Source organism: Antedon bifida, chromosome 3 (genome assembly GCF_963402885.1).
Source record: "Antedon bifida chromosome 3, ecAntBifi1.1, whole genome shotgun sequence".
NCBI lineage: Eukaryota > Metazoa > Echinodermata > Crinoidea > Comatulida > Antedonidae > Antedon > Antedon bifida.
In genome coordinates this window covers 9,361,892-9,380,997 of record NC_136228.1, presented here as the reverse complement: position 1 = coordinate 9,380,997, position 19,106 = coordinate 9,361,892, and the positions used below count along the sequence as shown (strand labels likewise).

Sequence of the window (19,106 nt, the reverse complement as noted above, 5' to 3'; positions counted from 1 at the left end):
ACAGTAACAGAGATTGTACTTTAAAGATTAAAATTCGTATTCCTTCCGCCGCGACCATCGACATGGCAGCCTTGTCTTTTGCACGAATCAAAACAAGGTTCATTTTTAACTCTTTTGGACTTCTTAGAAAATGTGGTTTGAGTTCAAGTTGTGCACCAGCTAACTGGTTTGATAAATGTACTAAAATCAATGTTTTGGATGCTGAAATGAATTATTAATATTATGATTCGAGTAACTTCAGCAAGCCTGAAATTGGTTCTGATAAGGCTGCAGTTGTATTCTTGCACGGGAACCCAACGTCTTCATTCCTTTGGAGAAATATTATACCTCATGTCGAAGGTTTCGCACGATGCTTAGCACCTGACTTAATTGGAATGGGCCGCTCGAGCAAACTGAAGGATACAAAATCATATCGTTTTCAGGACCATTACCGATATCTTTCTTCCTGGTTTAAAAGTGTAGATCTTCCAGAGAAAGTGATCATTGTATGTCATGACTGGGGTTCTGGACTTGGATTTCATTGGTCTCACCAAAATCAAGCAAGAGTAAAAGGAATTGTTCACATGGAAAGCATTGTCGCTGTGGTGCCTTCGTGGGAAGCCTTTCCTGAGATAGCGCGAGACATTTTCCAGGCCTTGCGATCTGACAATGGTGAAGAGATGGTACTTCAGAATAATTTTTTTGTAGAAAAACTTCTACCACTATCAGTAATGCGTGAGCTTTCTACAGAGGAAATGGCCGTTTATAGGGAACCTTTTTTACAAAAAGGTGAAGACCGACGTCCTACTCTCACATGGCCAAGAGAAATACCAGTTGCCACAGATGGTCCTCAAGATGTGGTTGATATTGTCAATGCTTATCGCACATGGCTATTGAAGTCTGCCGATATTCCAAAGTTGTACATCAATGGCAAGCCAGGATTCTTCAGCAGTGGAATTACCAAAGTGACGGAGAACTGGCCGAATCAGGAGACAGTTTCGGTCTCAGGATTGCATTTCCTTCAAGAAGATTCACCAGATGATATTGGAAAAGCAATCTATCATTTTATGAAAAAACTCTATTCTTAGACAAAAATTACTGTACTGACTATTGAAAGGAAATTAGTGAAAACAAGTTACTGTAAAACAAATTACATGATGGTAGTCCTTTTATTCAATAAACTAAATAGTATATTTCTACCAACATAATATTAATAACAAATTCTTATTAATTTAGGCAAGTGTGGTTTAAGGGAAGAAATTACTTGAAGTACTTGAATGTTAATAAAACTACACAATTTAATTGCACTAATTTGATTTTCCAGTACGAAATTTATAAATCTTAATAAAATAAAAATAAAATGCGAGTTGTTGCCTTTATCAACATTGTTAAAATGCTGTACCATCAGAAACTTAAGGAAAGAAGATGGAAGGCCTTAAAATATTAGCATAATATGATGACCTCGCCTCCAACCAATCTAGAATAAAGAAAGCATGTGTACAGAAAATCATACATGTACAGTAATGTTCCTTTTGAGTGTGTCTGAACTTCAAGAAAACTTTTTTATTAGTATTAATACCCTGAGTGTCAAAATATACTTACTGTTAATTAACTACTACTGCATTGAACTTAATAACTCAAATATATTTTTTTCCACAAAACCAACATAAATGACATGAAGGACCATGAAAAAGCCACCTTTTGCAGAAATGTGGTGAACTGAGATGTAGTAACTAACTTCATTTCATGCAATACTACTGGTGGTATCCAACTTATGTGACTTAAAGCTAGTTTCTCACTTGGACATAGGGCAACGACATGGTTCAACCCAAGTGAATTGACCAATCACATCAAACAGTTTGGATGATCCATTGGGTCATGATTGGTCAAATCGTTTGCAGTTTGTCCAAGTGGGAGGAACCAAGCTTAATGTGGAGTTAGGTCGATATGGAACTCAACTGGTCAAAGTAACACACATAGTTGTATAAAATATGTTGACATGAGTGCATTTGAGTTACATTCAGTTGAACATAACTTTGAATTGCTTCGCGCATTGTTGTTGTGGATAACCGCAACCAATTCGTTTTACTTATCTTATAAATTCTCTTCAGTTATTCGAAAGTGAAAGAAACTTCTCTTGTGCAACTACTGTAGTTCCTTTCAGTTGAGTCAACAAATTAAACTTGCAGTCATGTTTTAAATCTACAGTAGCACCAACGTGATTGAAAGAACAAAAAAAATGAGATGCTGGGTAATGTCACCATCCAGCATTACACAAAAATATTTTCCTTTTCAAGAAGTTTTTTAATTACAAGAGGATGGAACTTCTTCTCTATACAATTCCACAGTGGTCACATCTAACCTCAGTTCAACAGTTCACTATGTTCTTCAACCAACCTCCGTATCATATCTACATCAGCAACCTTCTGTACAAACTCTGGTGGTCTCAGCACACCTCCCATGAAAGCCTTTTTATTTCTGTATAACATATTAGAATCTTGAGTAGTCCTAGCAGAGCAATGGTATTCATTAGCGCAGGATCCTACTAGGATTCTTCTTAAGTTTCGGTCATTGATGCCACCCCCTGATAAGAAAATAGTTTTCTATTATTGGTTAAATTTTACTGTATTGCATAAATAATTCATGAATAAATCACCATCATTCTAAACGGGTTGTGAAACACACGGCTTGTCTGTGGTTCTTTTGGGCCAGCCTGTGGTCCGAGGGTGCTAGAAATTTCAGCCAGCCTGTGGTCCCGAAGGCGCTAGCAAGAAGAACCACAGACTAACCGTATGTTTTACGACCCCTGCTCCCATCATTGGACTGCAAACCAATACAGCTTCAACTATTCGTATTACAAAGAGCTGACTCTTTAGCCCGATGTCTACATCTCCAATACAATACTTGTTGCCTTCTTCTTTCCATATCAACAAATAATATTCAACTGGTCATCATTTTTTATAATTTATTTTGGCTGAGAGAGAGAGAGGAGAGTGCACGCTCGCTTGAAATTATGAAGGCACATGTTCTAAAGCACAGGCTTTAATTTGGCACCAAAATGCCTCAGTTCCAACTTACCTGGCATAACAATTATTCTTCCTCTAGCTTGTTCAATTAATTTTCTAATAATAGGTAAACCTTCTAATGCTGATGCGTCTAAACCACTGGTGAGGACTCGTTCAAAGCCAAGATCTATCAGGACATCCAGTGACCTGTATGGATCAGCAACCATATCAAAAGCTAAATTATGAAGAAATATAATGACCTCTTTATACAAACGTTCCAAGACTATTAATGATATTAGAGCAGAACCTACAATATGCAAATAAATGCTTTTCCAGATAGGCTTGCCTTTTGGTTGGAAGCATTTGACCCTTGAACTATGAAAGAAAAGTACTTACCTCTACTAAAGGTTACTTCCAATGGTCGACTTAAGGCTACAAGTAAATAGTAAGTATAAATGAAGGTATGATACTTGTAACATATTGTAATAGTAAAGTTAAGGTTGAGAATGTATTGACGTTTGGTTTGTTGTGCTACAACCGTTTTCTGGAGTATGATCGTAATCCATGACTACAGAGTGACTAAAGGAGAGGATCATTTTAGAAAAAGAATTTTAAATGGCAATCAACAACTTCAAGATAGACATTAAGGTATGGTTCTACAGAGCATTGCGAGAGCATATGTTTGGACTTTGCATCACCATATTTGTTATGTTGAGTAGAGAAGAAGATCTCATTCTACTAAAGTCTAACATGTCTGGTCGTTATTATTGTGGTATAAATATATTATGTACTTACAAATAAATTCTTTACATCTTTCAATATCAATCTCCCCATTCCTGTAATCAAATTAAAAAGAACAATTAAAAGTCTGGAGGAGGATGCAGACTTGTCGTTTTAAGGTGAATTGTAGTTGTGATATTTAAGTTTCAAGACATTTTATTGGTTCACTTTAAAATGGAAATTCATTTTGCGTGGCATAATAAAGACAATAAAACAACAAAGAAAAATACATGAAATTTTAAAAGGCAATATTAAAATACAATTTATCGGTATGATATATGACACAGCAAGTAGGCTAGACTTTGCATTCATTTGTAGCCTTTAAAGTTATTGCTAAATCAGTTAGCAATAACTTTAAAGGCTACAATGTTGTTTTGCACAGCCTTGTTCCCGTTACCTAGTTAGAAAGCCAATCACAATTCCATTTGCTCCGCAGTCTTTTGCAACTAGCAAGTCTTGCCTCATGACCTCAAGCTCAGAGTTAGAATAACAGAAATCACCACCTCTAGGTCTAATCAACACAAAGATAGGTAGTCTACATTCTGATCGAACTATTTTAAGCAAACCTGGAGATTGGAAAAAAAAATTGACGATTCAAGTTGTTCTGGTTGTAATGTTCAAATGTCAATTACCTAATTAAAAGTGTTTGAGTGCAATGGTACAAATAATTTCATTTCCTCTTTCGTAGAATGCAATTATTTGCTCCATTGCACTCATAAACATTCATTATCTGAATAATACGCCTTTTTCACAAAACGGAAGACATCTTCGGCGAGAATATTTTCAGAGGACAATTTACTTAAAAATTCCTCCTTAATGGACAGTCATATGGACAAAATTTTTACTGTAAAATATTCTTTTTTTTCTCATACAATCCTCCTTTCAAGAGTTACGATTTTTTAATTAACATGGTGTCCTGAAATCCCCTGAAAACGCTTTGTTAATTCTGTTGATTACGCTTCCCTACACAGCATTGTTTTTCATCGATCAAAGATGTCTTCCGTTTCGTGATAAAGGTGTATATCGTAGTACCTTGACTTGGTGTAATGCCTCCTTCTATCAAACTACTGCAGAGTTCTATGCGATTTGCACCTGAATGATAAAAAAAAGACTGGTGTAGAAAGAATCCATTTTTTTAATAATAAATATAACGTCTCAATGATTTGATTTGAGATGAATAAATGAAATAATTATCATATATTCCTCTCAATCAAATGACAATCAACCGGTGTCATCTTGAAAAAAAATGTTGACCTTTAGTCCTTATTTTAGTATTAGTAGGCTACGGAGTAGCCCCCACCATGATAGACCTGGTGGTGGTATGTTATGTTAGCTATCCCTAGCAGCACTGATGCTGCAGACCAACTAATTAGGCTAGGCCTAGATAGTACCACTTGGCTAGCCGAGCTTTGCCTGGCTTGTGGAGAGGCCCTAGCTCTAGAGAGGCCCTACTAGCCTAGCTAGGCCTAGGCTAGAGGCTAGTTATTAGTAGGCAGGCCTCTTGCCAAAGATTTAGCATTTAAACAACTTTTACTTAACCCATTATTTACGTAAGTCTTACCACCCCTTTCAGCAATCAATGCTGACTCGACAGAGTCAACACAGACTTCCATTTTCAGATGTTTTAAAGAACAAAACAAAGTTTATTCTTCAACAAACCACGCGTTAACAAACTACACAATAGAGACCATCAGTAACGCGTTGCGCGTTTCCGTCTCATCTGAGAAAAGTTTCCCGTTGTTTTGACACAGAGGGCAGCAGACACATGTGCTCATAAAAAACTAAAAATTCTCTTCGCTCAAGATTTTTTAAAATACACTAAAATTGCAAAATATTTCCTATGTTGCAATAAAACCGTGAAAATACACTGTTCTCCTTTATAATAATTGAAAGATATCTTTCAGTAAACAAGGGTACTTAACTTATTAAATGTAGGCTAGGTAGTAGAGTAGGCCTACCAGCAGTACCACTGCGCTCTCAGCCGCCTTCAAAGTCGGCCATAACAGCGCAGACTGTCGATCACGAACGGTCAATAGGCCTAGAGTGTAATCTAGCTATTATAGCCTAGTAGACTCTAGGTCTGGTATGTATTTACCTATTTTTATATTTAAAATTCATTTATGTATGTTAAGATAAACGTACTGCCTATTATTATTGTTACAAAAAAATGCATTTTTCTTTGGGTTGGCTACATTTTAACATATGAATGATGCATAATATACTAATTCACTGTCAGGTGTGAAATTACTACTGTGTATTATAAGTAGAAAACTTCTAACAGTATCTCTTTCTTTACAGATGTTCAGGACTGCTTTGCTAAGACTGGCAAGTCGTCATGGAGTAAGCAGAAAAACACCAATATCGCAACAACCTCTTCAAAAATTCTCTACTCCTCTATACAAAGTACTCCCAGAAAATGTTGTCAGTAACCCTGTTATACCAGAGTCGTTAAAAAGATCATTTTCCACGTGTTTGATAAAATCTTATGTGACTCAACCTACTGTAACTGTTGGGATGTTTTTAAATGAAAGAAATGCAAATTTGTAAGCATACCACCGCATCATAAAATATTCTAGTTGCAGTAATTAAATAATAACAATTAAAATATTCTGGTATCGGTAAGCTTACTATTCTTTCATCTCTGTAACCCTGTTTTTTTTTTTCAGACCACATTTACTAAGAGTAACTGCATCTACAAACGACCAACCATCAAGGACGGTTGTGCGTTGTAGCATGAACAAGGGCAAAAAGAAGACCGTTAAGGCAGTTATTTCCAGATTCTACAGATTTTCAAAGTAAGCATTCAATACAATAAAACGTCTATTAAGGGGACACAAAGTTGCCTTTGGAACCAACAAAGTGTCCTCTTCATAGCAGTTGGCTGATGTGAATATGAATAATTATTATGACATCATTAATACTTATAATTTCCTCTTTTTTTAGTGGATTATGGCTTAGAAGATATGCTGGCTATAAAAAGAAGCTTTTCAAAAAGTCTTTAAACCGGAAAAAGCGAATTAAAAATCATATTTTCTGCAGCAGAACGCAATCGAAAATGTTAGATTTAATGGTGACCAGATACTGGAGAGAGCGTAAATATTATGTCGACCATCCTTATGACAAGTACCAAGAAAGAAACTTTAATGGATTTAAAACATGGCCTGGTGAAAAAATTGCACATGCCAACTATGAAAGAGTTGGAAAACATGGCTATAGAATGAAGGACTAAATATACTGTGCATCAAGGAGGAATAGTATTGTTGAGGGGTTTAGGGTAGAGAGAGAGAGAGAGAGTTAAAATTGAACACCGGATCAACCCATGACAATGATACATTGTATTTATTGTCCCCATAAAAACAGGATTGTTCAGTAGCAGATAAGTGTTGTCAATGACTTAAATATATTCATAGTGTTGCTTGATTAAAAACAAGAAAGAATGGTAACAAATATACATAATAAAGTTATTTTATTTCTACAATATTGACTGCTATCAAAAAAATAATGTAGGGAAGAATATGCATCACATCATCTATAACAAGGAATTTTTAAAATAAATGCACATGAATTATTCATTTAATTTAGTCATCGGAAGATTCTGATTCGCACCGAGAGTTAACGTCTGATGCTCTACTTTCAGGAGGTTCACTTTGTAGGCTATCATTGGCATCAATAGATTTGTCATCAATCTCTTCATTCACAGATTTGTCATCGATCTCTTCAATAATAGATTTGTCATAAATATCTTTATTATCTACAGTTTCATTTGAATGAACTCGTTCATCAGCTACTTCATCAGCTATTTCTTCATCAGCTTCATCTTTAGCAGAATGCTGAGCATTCTTGATAGCCTCGATAGCCTCTTCAAATTGCTCAATATCAACAGATTCTACATTTGATGTCATATCAGTTGATGGACGGACACTGTCTTCCACACTCATCAGGTCAGGAAATTCTTTATCGAGTTGATCGCCTGCGGACATCGTTTCCACAAGAGTACTGATTGAAGTGCTTCTGTCCAGTGGTGATTCAGTAACAGCTGGTTTAACATCACTTGCTTCAGTGTCGCCTGTTTGTGAAGGTTTTTCTTCCATTTCTTTTTCTGGGATTGATTCCAACACTTCTACATTACTTTTTGATGCGCTACCTTCATCTGTTTTATCATCTGGATGAGCAAATTCATTATACTCATCTGAGGTGCAGATACCTTCGTAAAGATCAATAAGTTTCTCAAGCCGCTCTTCAGGAGTTCTCCTGTCGTGTGCAGATTGGACTCTACTTCCTTTAGAGGATCCTGTGAGGCCACCAGTACGATGATCTCTTCCACCGTTGGCCTGAAACAAAGACGTGTCAGAGCTGTCATTGATTTCATCTTCGAGGCTAATGATGATGCTTGGCGTTGTTGTCCTTGCACTGTGTCTGGTGGAAGGACGACTGGCACTGGTTCCTCTTGTCTTCACAGACGTTACTCTTTCATCTTTATTTTCATCCAAATCCTAAAATAAAACAAGTTTCAGTAAATCAATCATTGACTGCTAAAACTAAAAACAAAATTACCATATTATAAGGAATGAGATATACCATATACAACTTTCTCCAAGTTTATTGAAACATTCCATGAATTTATACTGGAATTCTGGCCTGTTAGAAAAGGGCTATTGAGTGATAAACGATTTGGAGTCTTTCAATAATCTTATCAAGATTAGGCCTACTGAAAGTTTGAATCCAATTAATTTTACATGCATGCATTGTTGCATAGTGTATACAAAAATAAATCCCAAAAAACAATGCAATAATTAGAATTTTGCATAAAGGAAATTTATTAACTAAATAACTGGACAAAATAAACTTACTGGTAATTCTGGTGACTTTGGTAAATTGAAGAACTTGTCAACATATAAATCATTGTTCTCCTTTTTCTCATTCTGAGCAATCTTTGCTGCTATATTATATCTTGTACACAGACGTCGAACCTCTTCTTTGATTTGCAACACCATGTCCATGTCACCGTGTGAACTTAGGCCCATTGATTCTAATGCTAGAACAATTTGGCTGTAACAATAATAAGAAAAAATATAAATTAAAATAAGGGAAATATTACTAAGTGTAATACTATACTTCCTTTTAAATATTTTACAGTAGTTAGGAATACTGTAGTCAATTTAAAATGTTAGTTCTTCATCTTTTATATAAGTGTTATATTAAAAAGAATATGGTGAATTTTCTCCGTTGCCATCTACCCATCCCAGAAGGCAGTCAAACAATCATACCTTCTAACCAACTGTTCTGGCTCAACTAACAGCTTATCTTGCAGTATATGAGCTATGTCATCCCCGGTGATCTTGAGGCTTATAAGTGCTGAGCAGGCCTCGGCTCGTACACCAGGCTCTGCCTCAAACCTCAGTGCCCAGATGATGGCGTCACGGATTGGAGTTGTCACCTTACCAACTAATGCCAGAGCTGGAAAACAAAAATATCAGTTTTTTAACTTACTATCAGTGTATTTAATGCTGTACCACATCCATAAGGACTCCAGAAGCTGTTTCTGGAGTTGTACGTATGGCAATTTGCCTACCGCAACCAGACATCTCAAAGGTTTTTTGACTTTCTATAGAAAATACTGAAACATCAGCCTCAGAGAAGAAATCCCCTCAATTAAAACATTATAAACTACTTTTTAGTGATATCCATTTTTGATAGACTATTAATATTATGATGTTAAAGTTCTTTCCCATTAAAAAAATCCTTGATTAAATTAATGTAATCTTCCCCCTGCCCTACTAATCCTAAACAATGCAATAGAAATACACAGCTTCCAAAACAAAAAACATTGTCAACAATATCCAACATAAGCGCGGTAAAATGTTTGACCCTATCGGCCAAACATTATAATCTGGATACTTTTTCAGGACCGGAAGGCGTTTGCTACTCATCTTTATTAAACATTTTTTAGTTGTATGTCCATCGAAAACACTGTCCTCTATGTGCTGATATATATAAAGAAAACACATACCTTGAATAGCATGGGCTTTTACTTTCCAGTTGATATCAAACTGAGTCATAAAAAGCAGCTTTCTGAGAACTCGATCATCATCCACAATGAGGATGCCAGCAGTCCTTGCTGCTGCTAGACGAACCGATATATAGCCATCATCAAAACACTGGAGGTATGCTGGCAATAGGCGTGCAGTCATAATACCTGAAAAAAGTAATTATCAAAATAATTTTCAGTGAAATTTTCTAAAGAGAACATTAGATATCACTTCTTTATATTTTCCTGTATAGACCTAAAATGTTTACGCTTTTGTGTAAAGGTATACATATACTTGAATGTTTGTATTTTTTTTACACTACAGTGATTGCAATGATTAGATTTCAATAGCAGTCAAATAAGCCAACACTTGTTGGCGTGTTCTTTACACAATAACTATTGTGTATGCGTGATCTCTTATTATTATTATCTTACTAATTAAATACAGTAATTCATCAAAGTAAAACCTAGAAATATATTGCGTAACTCTCAAAGCAAAGTAAAAAAACACATCATTCAGTATATTTTAATGGCCACTTCTGCTCTATATATATTATTATTATTACCAAGGTGAGCTATCTTTTGTAGTGCATCAACTTTGTCTCTCTCTGTTCCAGTCAAGATACGGTCGTGAAGATCGTTGTGAACCTCTTTGCCGTGTCCTGTCTTGCCGAGTGTCTGAGCTGCAACACGTCTCACTTCATGGTGCCAGTCATGCCACATTAGAGTTGCTAATTTATGCATAATATCCTACAAAAAATATGATTATATATAATAAATAATGAATAACATGTGCAATTGTGTGATTAATTTACTGTCTGCTTTAATCAGGTAACTTGTTTTTACTACCACATTTAAGCATACCACTAGCATATTGGGCACACTTTTTTTGTCTAACTAGTTTGATAGTTCAGACAGAGCTTTAGGAAACACACCACGAAACTAGGTAAATAAAAATGAGTTGTGGATATGGCGTTGTTTGAAGGTTGGCATGGCGAAATCAAATGTCGATATAAAGTTTGTGGTATATATTAGTTCTGAAAAGAACTGTTGAGTTTCTCGACCTTTTGATCAATATGCAAATGGCTTTCATAATATAGTTGTCAAACTCTAGATGAACCCACCTTATTGACAAGCCCATGCAGTTTTGGCAAAACCTTACAAGCCATCATGCGGTGCTGCCAATTCGTACTATTCAACTGTTCCGCAATCATTGAATGTACTAGTGTGGAGTTATCGCTTAACTTTGACATCAAGTGGACACACTGTTCTAGTTTCACTGGCTCTGTACTGTCAAAGAACTGTTTGACAAGTTCTCCGACGACGTATGAATCACATACACCTGCATGAGCCAGACACTGTGCTGCGGCCCAACGCTCAGGCGGATTGCCAACACGAATCACCTCATGAAGTGTCTTTCTTGCCTACAGTTAAACAAATAGAATAGAAACTATAAAATATATTATTAGTATATTTATTAAATGACTTTTCCACACCACACAGTATTCTTGATAGACAACTTATAGTATATTTATTGAATGACTTTTCCACACCACACAGTATTCTTGATAGACAACTTATAGTATATTTATTGAATGACTTTTCCACACCACACAGTATTCTTGATAGACAACTTATAGTATATTTATTGAATGACTTTTCCACACCACACAGTATTCTTGATAGACAACTTATAGTATATTTATTGAATGACTTTTCCACACCACACAGTATTCTTGATAGAAAACTTATAGTATATTTATTGAATGACTTTTTCACACCACACAGTATTCTTGATAGACAACTTATAGTATATTTATTTAAAGACTTTTCTTCGATCTCTACACACTCAGTCAGTGAAAGGTTTGTACACATCTATCACTTCTCCTCCACTTCTCCTCTATGGGCACCACACAGTATTCTTATAGTATATTAATTTATAACTGATTTTTCATCATTTATGCAAGTTTGTACATGACAATATTTAATTGAAGTTCCATTTTGTTTTGTTGTACAGCTTATCTTCGGTTTCTACATGCTCAGTGGGAAGTTTTATATGACAATAACCAGTTTATTCCACCAAAACAGTACTGTATAAGTGACAAAGTAAATACTATTAAGAGTAGTAATATTATAGCCTTAAGACATTTTTAACATTTACATGCAAGTTTGTCTTATAGTGCAGTGCAATTTGTTTGTGGTTATTTTCCAACTATCATCAAAATTGAATTGCGACCTCCATCACAGACAAACAGTTTAGAAACGTCAATCAAGTTAATCATTACAATATTAGTAAAAACACAAACAAGGATGTTACAAGGACATACTTTATACAGTGTTATGTGTAAATTTACATTTACATACTGTATACAGTGTTATATGTGTAAATTTACATTTACATACTGTACTGTATACAGTGTTATGTGTAAATTTACATTTACATACTGTATACAGTGTTATATGTGTAAATTTACATTTACATACTGTATACAGTGTTATATGTGTAAATTTACATTTACATACTGTATACAGTGTTACCAATATGTCAAACAAAAATAAAGCCAGTTGGTTGGTTGGTTTGATCATGGAGATAAAGATAGATTGATGGTCAGACAACCTAAATCTGGATCACTAGTTGGTCAGTTGGTAAAAGCTCATAGTCAACCCAGTTGGTCAACTGGTATTAATTAGCCAGATTGTTGTTGATATCACATCATACTGTATATGACATTGCCAATGCTTTATCACAACATGCATGCATACAGTAGCAACACAGGTGAAGAATAGCATCAAATTAGGTTACAACAAATTTAGTTTAGGTACAATTGCATGCACACAAGATAGTACTTACTTCTTCATATGGGGGCTGTTCAAATATTTAAAAGAAAATGTGTTGGTTAATTTGTGGATCATCATGATATATAGTAATGTATTTTAAACCCCAAAAAGTGTGAATTGTCTCCAATCATGTTCTTTCAAAACACATTAGCAATTTAAACCAGGCACACCCGGAGAGCTCCATACCTGGAATATTGTACTATTGTACACAATATCTACATATATATTATGTTAACAATACTATTAAGTATATACAGTAATAAACGTATAAAAAATGATTTCTATGTTTACAAGCCAGAGCTCTCTTAGTGTGTATGTGCCAAGAATGAGTGATCTCACCTCTTCATTTGGTCTGTTGAGTGTGTACAAAGCCATCGCTGCTGTAACCCTAACCCTGATACTCGTGTCTCTTAAGGCCTTAATAACACAGTTATAAAGCTTGTCCGGTAAAATTCCTTCTGCACTTTCTTTTTTTCCTTCTTTGCCATCACTGGATTTTTTAAATGTACCTACAATTTTAAAAAATAATAATTATTATTTAATATCAAAATAAAGTACTCTAATATTGAATATTAGCTGCTTGTAAAAATCATGTTTTTTCAAAATAATAAAAACACTTTTTCTTTTGTTAGCTGCATGAAAATAGTTGATGTAATCATGACACATAAAACTTCAAAACATAAACAAAATGAAAATATTTTAATTTGGGTGCAAAATATATTATCACATAGTGAGGTTAATTTAGTAAATTAGTTTAAATCAACAAAATGACATGGAGTTTTCTACTGGGTGACTTTAAACTGCAAATTCATAATAATTGTTCCCATAATTTCATTGTGTTAATTGTGTTAGTTAGTTCAAACATATGAATAAGAATTATCAATTAATGTTTAAACATTTACACCATCATGCACACACACACGCCAATCCAATGTTTGCCCCTGCTAGATTAATCATCATACTAATGTATTTGATGTCGCTCTCCATTCAGTGGCGTAATGCAGAGGCCTGAGGCCCCTGGTTGAGGAAACCTAAGTGGCCTTCCAAGTTCAAACGCTGCAGGCCTCGGGCTTTTTAGCCTTTTCGGCATATATTAATTCCTGTTTTTTTTCTCTGGCCACTGCTCATGGGCCTCTGTGTTTAGCCAGTGAGCGTTCATAGCCGTTAAGCCACTGTCTCCATTTCAATATCAATAATATCATAATTTCATCAATATTTAGTGTTTGTTAGATTGAAACATATGATTGTGAATTATCAATTATTAGGTTTAAACAGAGTCATGCACATCACACGGCAATCCAATGTTTGTACCTGCTAGACCAATCATCATACTAGTTGTTTTCGCCCTCCATTTCATTATCTTGCCTAAAATTTACGCAAATCAAATAGCAACAAAAATTAAAACTTAACAGTTACTTTTCATGAAAAATAAAAAAGTGATAATTAAAATATTTAGGAGAGAAAGTCGAGTTGAGGCTCAGCAGTTAAGACAGGGGCACTGCAAACTAGATCCATAATATTGGCAAAGGTTTAATCAAATATTGGTTTGGTGGTAGTCTTGGATAAGGACTTGAACAGGAGGTCCAGTGTACACATCAGGCTTGTTAAAAGAATGCAGTACATTTTTTTGGTGTTCTAATCCATTTAAGCCCCTGTCATTTATTGCTGCATCAGGCTAAAAACAACTCTACCAATTGAATTGGGCCTATAGTTATTTACCTGGGTAAGTTGACCTCATGAATCAATTATAGTTAACTATGGTGGGTTGATCACCAACTTACCCATGCAAGTAACTAAGCCTAAACGTGCTCAAGAGTGGCTCTAGGTCTCAATGGGAAGAAAAAGAATTAACGTTTATACAGGCAACTCTCCCAATACCAGACACCTCTGGGCTGGCCAAATATGTCTGGTTTTCCGGAAAATCTGGTATTCAGAATGTGCTTTTAATGGTAAAGTGGAATATGGGACATTTTGGACTTTGAGAAAAGTCTGGTTTTGGGAGAGTTTCCCGTTTTCAGAGAGTCTGGTATTTGGAGAGTTGACTGTACTTAAAATGATTAATGAATAATGTTCCAGTCTTACTTTTCAAAGGAATGCCTGGATCCGCTTGTGGTCTAAATGTTGCTGCCCTAGCAACAGTTGCTATAGCTTGTAACCTGACGTGCTCATTAATATCAGACATATCACGCTCCAAGTCGTCTATAGAACTGTCATACCACTTGTTACCGAGATGCCATTTATTGCGCCACTCATCAACTAGAAAAGAAAAGGTTAAATTTAGATTAAGTTAGACTGCAAAAACGCAAATTAAAAACAATATTGTAAGTACTGAGAAAAAAACCACCTTTTCTTTAAGAAACATTATTTGTTGCAGACATTAATACCATTGTATGCTGGATTGATAAAATCAAACATTGACAAACTCAGCTGAACTTTCCCTCTGTTATATAATAAAAACAGGACAGAAAATAACAACTGGTCATTTTCAGTAAAGACAATTGACATTCATGCGAATGTGTTCAGTTATCCAACGACTGAAAAAGTATATCAAACATTTAATGTTGGATAACAATGCGATTCACGATTCAAGAATTGTTATTGGTCCATTACAATGGAAATTCATTTTGCTTGGCATAATTAATAATTTAAAAGACAATAAATCTACATGAAAAATGCATCAAATGGCACATGTTAACATAGCTTGCTAACATATCAATACAGCTACAGCCGTGTTTCATATACTTAATATAAAGTAATACATTGTAAAATTTTAGTATAGGCTTCAAATGCGTCTTACCAACTCTGATGAGGGCGATATTACTCCTATGTTGTTTCAGGGTCATAGGGTCAGGATCTCGATGAGCTTCTGCATCATAGCCTGCTTCATGAATTGATAACGTTGCTTCATTCTGTTTTAATAAGAATTTGATTTTCAATTACTGCATTCTAAATTGATTTATATACAGTACAATACAAATGAAGTTTCATTGAAAACACATTCATTTTGTAGTAACATGGTTGATTTCCAACTTTACCTTCCGTGCTAGGCAACTAGATGACATGCTTAAAACAAATTTTTGCAATCTTAAAGCAAATACATAGTACAGTATTTGCTCAAAGATTCTTGCAATCTTAGCGCAAATACATATTATTTGCTTTAAGATTGCAAAAATTACTTTATTTGTCTAATTAGTTTTTAAAACTAAAGGATTTTGGATTTGTCACATACATCATACTGGAAATTCCAAATATATACTATTGGCATAGTCAAACATGCAGATAGAAAATACTATTTAACATGCATGGTCGACTGTGCACATATAGAAAACTTAAATGACATGCATGGTTGGTTGACCTAGCTGATAGTCTCATCCATACAGCACTTACCTCAATTGGTTTTGGCAGGTCACTCCACTTTCTATAACCTTTGTGAGGAAGTTTGTCTTTGGTTGGTTTGTGACCCTTCCTGCTTTTCTTACTCTTTTCTTTTGAGTGCCAAAGTTTAGGGTCTGCTGGGTAGTTCTCTTGTTTTACCTTTCTGTATTTATTACCAGTGTCAAAGGTTAAAATTGAATTGTCTTTTCTTGGTACAAGTTGGGCTCCTGTATTTAGAAAATGTCATAAATTAATGTTATTCAAGGATATTGTATTTCTGGATGCCAAGATAGGATAAGCAACAAGGTATTGAAAAAAGTGGTCCAGCTATGATTAAAAAGAAACAGTATGACAGTTTAATACTGCTATTGGCAGTGTGTGTGCACAGTCAACAAATCATAGAGATAAGGCGTGTGTTGGACGTTGGATTACTGATCATGGTTCGAATCCAACTCTTGCCGCATTGCTTCTATCCTCAGGCAAGACACTTTACTTACAATTGCCTCTCTCCACCCATGTGTATAAAATGGGTACCAGTTAAATCAAGACACAACTTTGCGCTGATTAATAGCCGCACTATTATGGGAGTATGTTTCCATACCAGTTTGATCCAAAAATGACCGGGTGCAGCAGCGCATTGAGAGCTTGCTTATATGCGATATATAAGAATGAACTATTTTTTTAGCAAACAATAAAATTGATGCATGGTCGACACCAAATATTGACTATAGGCATAGGCAATTAGCTGATAAAAAATATTAAATTAGATGCATGATTGACCATGCCAATAGTCAATTTCATACCTGACAGCCATTCCTGTTCATATTGATTATCAGTTTCGTATATTTTGTTTCCTACACCTGCATTCATCACATCCTTCAGAGTAGGCGGTGATTTGATTTTCTTTTGAGGAATTGAGATAGTTTTAGCTGTAGCATTGATAGCACCTGCAATACAAACCACACAGTATAAAGAAATGAGTCTATAGAAACTACTTGCTGTAAAAACCTTAAAATATTAAAAAAAAAACTATTAAACAAAAAAAAGTTTCCAAATACAATAATGTGCCGTAATTAGATTTTTTATTTGTTAGATGAAATATCTAAAACATTTATGAATTTTTTTAGGATTATAATTTATAGATCTACTATTATTAGCTAATGATTTGTCATGCAGTTACTTTTTTGTTTAGGGGTTGGTATTTGCGTTCTTTTACTTCTTTTTCTGATCCCTGAAACAGTTACCATTTAAATTATTGTAATTAATGTATGCTGTTTTTTATTTCATGAACTGTTTCTATTATAAATGTTGTTGTTGTTGAGTGTACATTATAGTTAATACAGATAAACCATACAAAATTATTTGGTTTTCTGTAACCATGTGATTTTAATTTTAGTAGGGTCTTAAGGCATTATAGTTTAATATTGATCTATGACATACACAACAGTACCTGATAATTCTTTTTCTAGGTTTCGTTGGGTTCTTCGCACCCCTTCAGGAAGACGATAAAAGGAAGCTAACGATTGAGAATTGATATCATCATCAATAACATCTTTTTTTAGTTCGGTTTGTGTACTGGTAGTTGATGGTACAGGAGGTAAAGATTTTGGACGGGCAGGTAGATCGGCGCCCTCTGCACTACCAAGATCGCTGATGCTAGCATCGTCGCGAATCAGTGTGTCAACAGTGGTTAAAGATTCACCGTATATATCAATCAGTAATCTGTTCAACTTATCTTGTTGAGGCCCTTCACTTAAACGTTCGCTTACGATCCAACGAGCCGTATTCTTACTCAAACTCATCATTAAATGCTCATCCCATTTAGTTGATGATTTTTTGTTTAGTTTATTCTGCTGGTTTTCATCAACAGTCTCATCTTGTGTTAAAAATACAGATGATTTTTTCGATAAATCTTGAGGAGAATTTACTTTTGTTTTAACCTCCTCTTCTTTGTCTTCTACGTTATCTGGTTTGGGATGTTTGACTTTCTTTTTCAGAGGTTTCAACCTGTGTTGTGAGATGGTCTTTATGTGACAAGGTAGATGCTTTTTCTCAGCCCCTCGTTGGTTGTATCTACCCATAATTCCGGATGTTTTAACGGGTTTCCGATCAACAATGCTTGAAGGATTGAACGACCTCCAAATAGCATCTTTATCGTAGGGAAGTGTGTGGGCAGCATGATGGCGTACTACCTCTTCACTGAATATTAAATCAGCACTAATCTTTTTAATATATTTCTTATTATATGTTTCTACTGGTTGCAGAAAGTGACGACTGATAGCTTGTTCAAGGTGAAATGATTTGAAATTTCTTTCGTCATCTCCAACTTGTGGGACTTTGACTCTGTCTGCACAAACAAAAAGCTGTGGATGGAGTAGTTTTTCCTGAGCATTCATAATTGCCTGATGAAACAAAAAAAAGGATAATTAATAATAAGAAATTTAAAAAACCATAGCAATCTATATGAAAAAAGGCCTCACTCACAGCATACAAAATTACAATATATATAGGCTACAATAATATTTTGAAGTAGGCCTAAATTGTATTGGCTAGGCCTACCCTACCACTACGTACTCTAGTAGGGACATAGCTGCCTAGCCTGCTCCCTGGTTGGACCGATGGACCTAGGCCTAGCATTACTACTAACTAGCTAGCAGCTACTACTAGGCCTAGGCTAGGCCCTAGACTAGAGATAGATAGGGTAGGCCTAGTACTCACTCAGCAGAGTCAGGAGTCTTGGTTGGGAACTAGGCCTAGGCCTAGCCTAGGCTAGGCTAAGTACTAGGTAGGTCTAGGCTAGGTAGGCTAGTACTAGGCTAGCTAATAATAGGCCTAGCTAGCTAGGCCTAGAGAGGAGAGGCATACACACAATACATACTAACCTGATTTCTATTAATTTATGTTTCATTTTCATATTATACAATATAATTATTGTTGTGTCCACCCTCTTTTCCCCACCACACAAAAATAGTAAATAATAAAGGACGCCCCCTATAGTTAGTTGTTATAGAAACGTAAATACGCTGGCTTGGTTTCGCTATGACAACAGTTACACATCAGTGATTCTGTTGTGTTTTTACAATACTGATGAAAATTAAAAA

The 19,106-nt window shown here is 35.2% G+C and overlaps 4 protein-coding genes across 6 annotated transcripts; 2 read left to right on the top strand and 2 right to left on the bottom strand.

The window, feature by feature from the left end:
• Nucleotides 1–57: 57 nt before the first annotated feature.
• Nucleotides 58–1,640, top strand: LOC144838556 (coelenterazine h 2-monooxygenase-like). The gene has a single exon (XM_078693966.1). It carries the CDS (start codon nt 375–377, stop codon nt 1,065–1,067), a length of 693 nt encoding a protein of 230 aa, XP_078550092.1. The 5' UTR covers nt 58–374; the 3' UTR covers nt 1,068–1,640.
• On the bottom strand, nt 1,115–5,464 carry LOC144838555 (copper homeostasis protein cutC homolog). 2 transcript variants are annotated; one of them, XR_013611655.1, is made up of 8 exons: nt 5,326–5,464; nt 4,797–4,856; nt 4,162–4,330; nt 3,780–3,820; nt 3,381–3,416; nt 3,058–3,219; nt 1,752–2,563; nt 1,115–1,580 (listed from the first exon to the last, which is right to left on the bottom strand). XR_013611655.1 is itself a non-coding variant. In XM_078693965.1 (7 exons), the coding sequence occupies exons 1-7, from the start codon at nt 5,375–5,377 to the stop codon at nt 2,343–2,345; spliced, it is 741 nt and encodes a 246-aa protein (XP_078550091.1). In that variant the 5' UTR covers nt 5,378–5,464; the 3' UTR covers nt 1,115–2,342. The 2 variants fall into 2 exon arrangements, 1 of the variants encoding a protein (XP_078550091.1); XM_078693965.1 differs by having other exon boundaries at nt 1,115–2,563.
• Nucleotides 5,465–5,518: 54 nt separating this feature from the next.
• Nucleotides 5,519–7,242, top strand: LOC144838558 (large ribosomal subunit protein bL35m-like). Of its 2 annotated transcripts, none has more exons than XM_078693968.1 (4): nt 5,519–5,659; nt 6,065–6,307; nt 6,431–6,559; nt 6,708–7,242. In XM_078693968.1, coding segments are annotated over exons 1-4 (660 nt in total). In that variant the 5' UTR covers nt 5,519–5,657; the 3' UTR covers nt 6,994–7,242. The 2 variants fall into 2 exon arrangements, with proteins under 2 accessions (XP_078550094.1, XP_078550093.1); XM_078693967.1 differs by having other exon boundaries at nt 5,519–5,677; nt 6,063–6,307.
• Nucleotides 7,214–18,954, bottom strand: LOC144838553 (HEAT repeat-containing protein 4-like). Its single transcript, XM_078693963.1, has 15 exons — nt 18,888–18,954; nt 17,456–18,407; nt 16,809–16,952; nt 16,018–16,232; nt 15,428–15,539; nt 14,713–14,886; nt 13,942–13,995; nt 12,970–13,139; nt 12,644–12,658; nt 10,917–11,216; nt 10,359–10,542; nt 9,775–9,960; nt 9,032–9,221; nt 8,615–8,813; nt 7,214–8,257 (listed from the first exon to the last, which is right to left on the bottom strand). Exons 2-15 carry the CDS (start codon nt 18,399–18,401, stop codon nt 7,343–7,345), a joined length of 3,804 nt encoding a protein of 1,267 aa, XP_078550089.1. The 5' UTR covers nt 18,402–18,407; nt 18,888–18,954; the 3' UTR covers nt 7,214–7,342.
• Nucleotides 18,955–19,106: the final 152 nt, after the last annotated feature.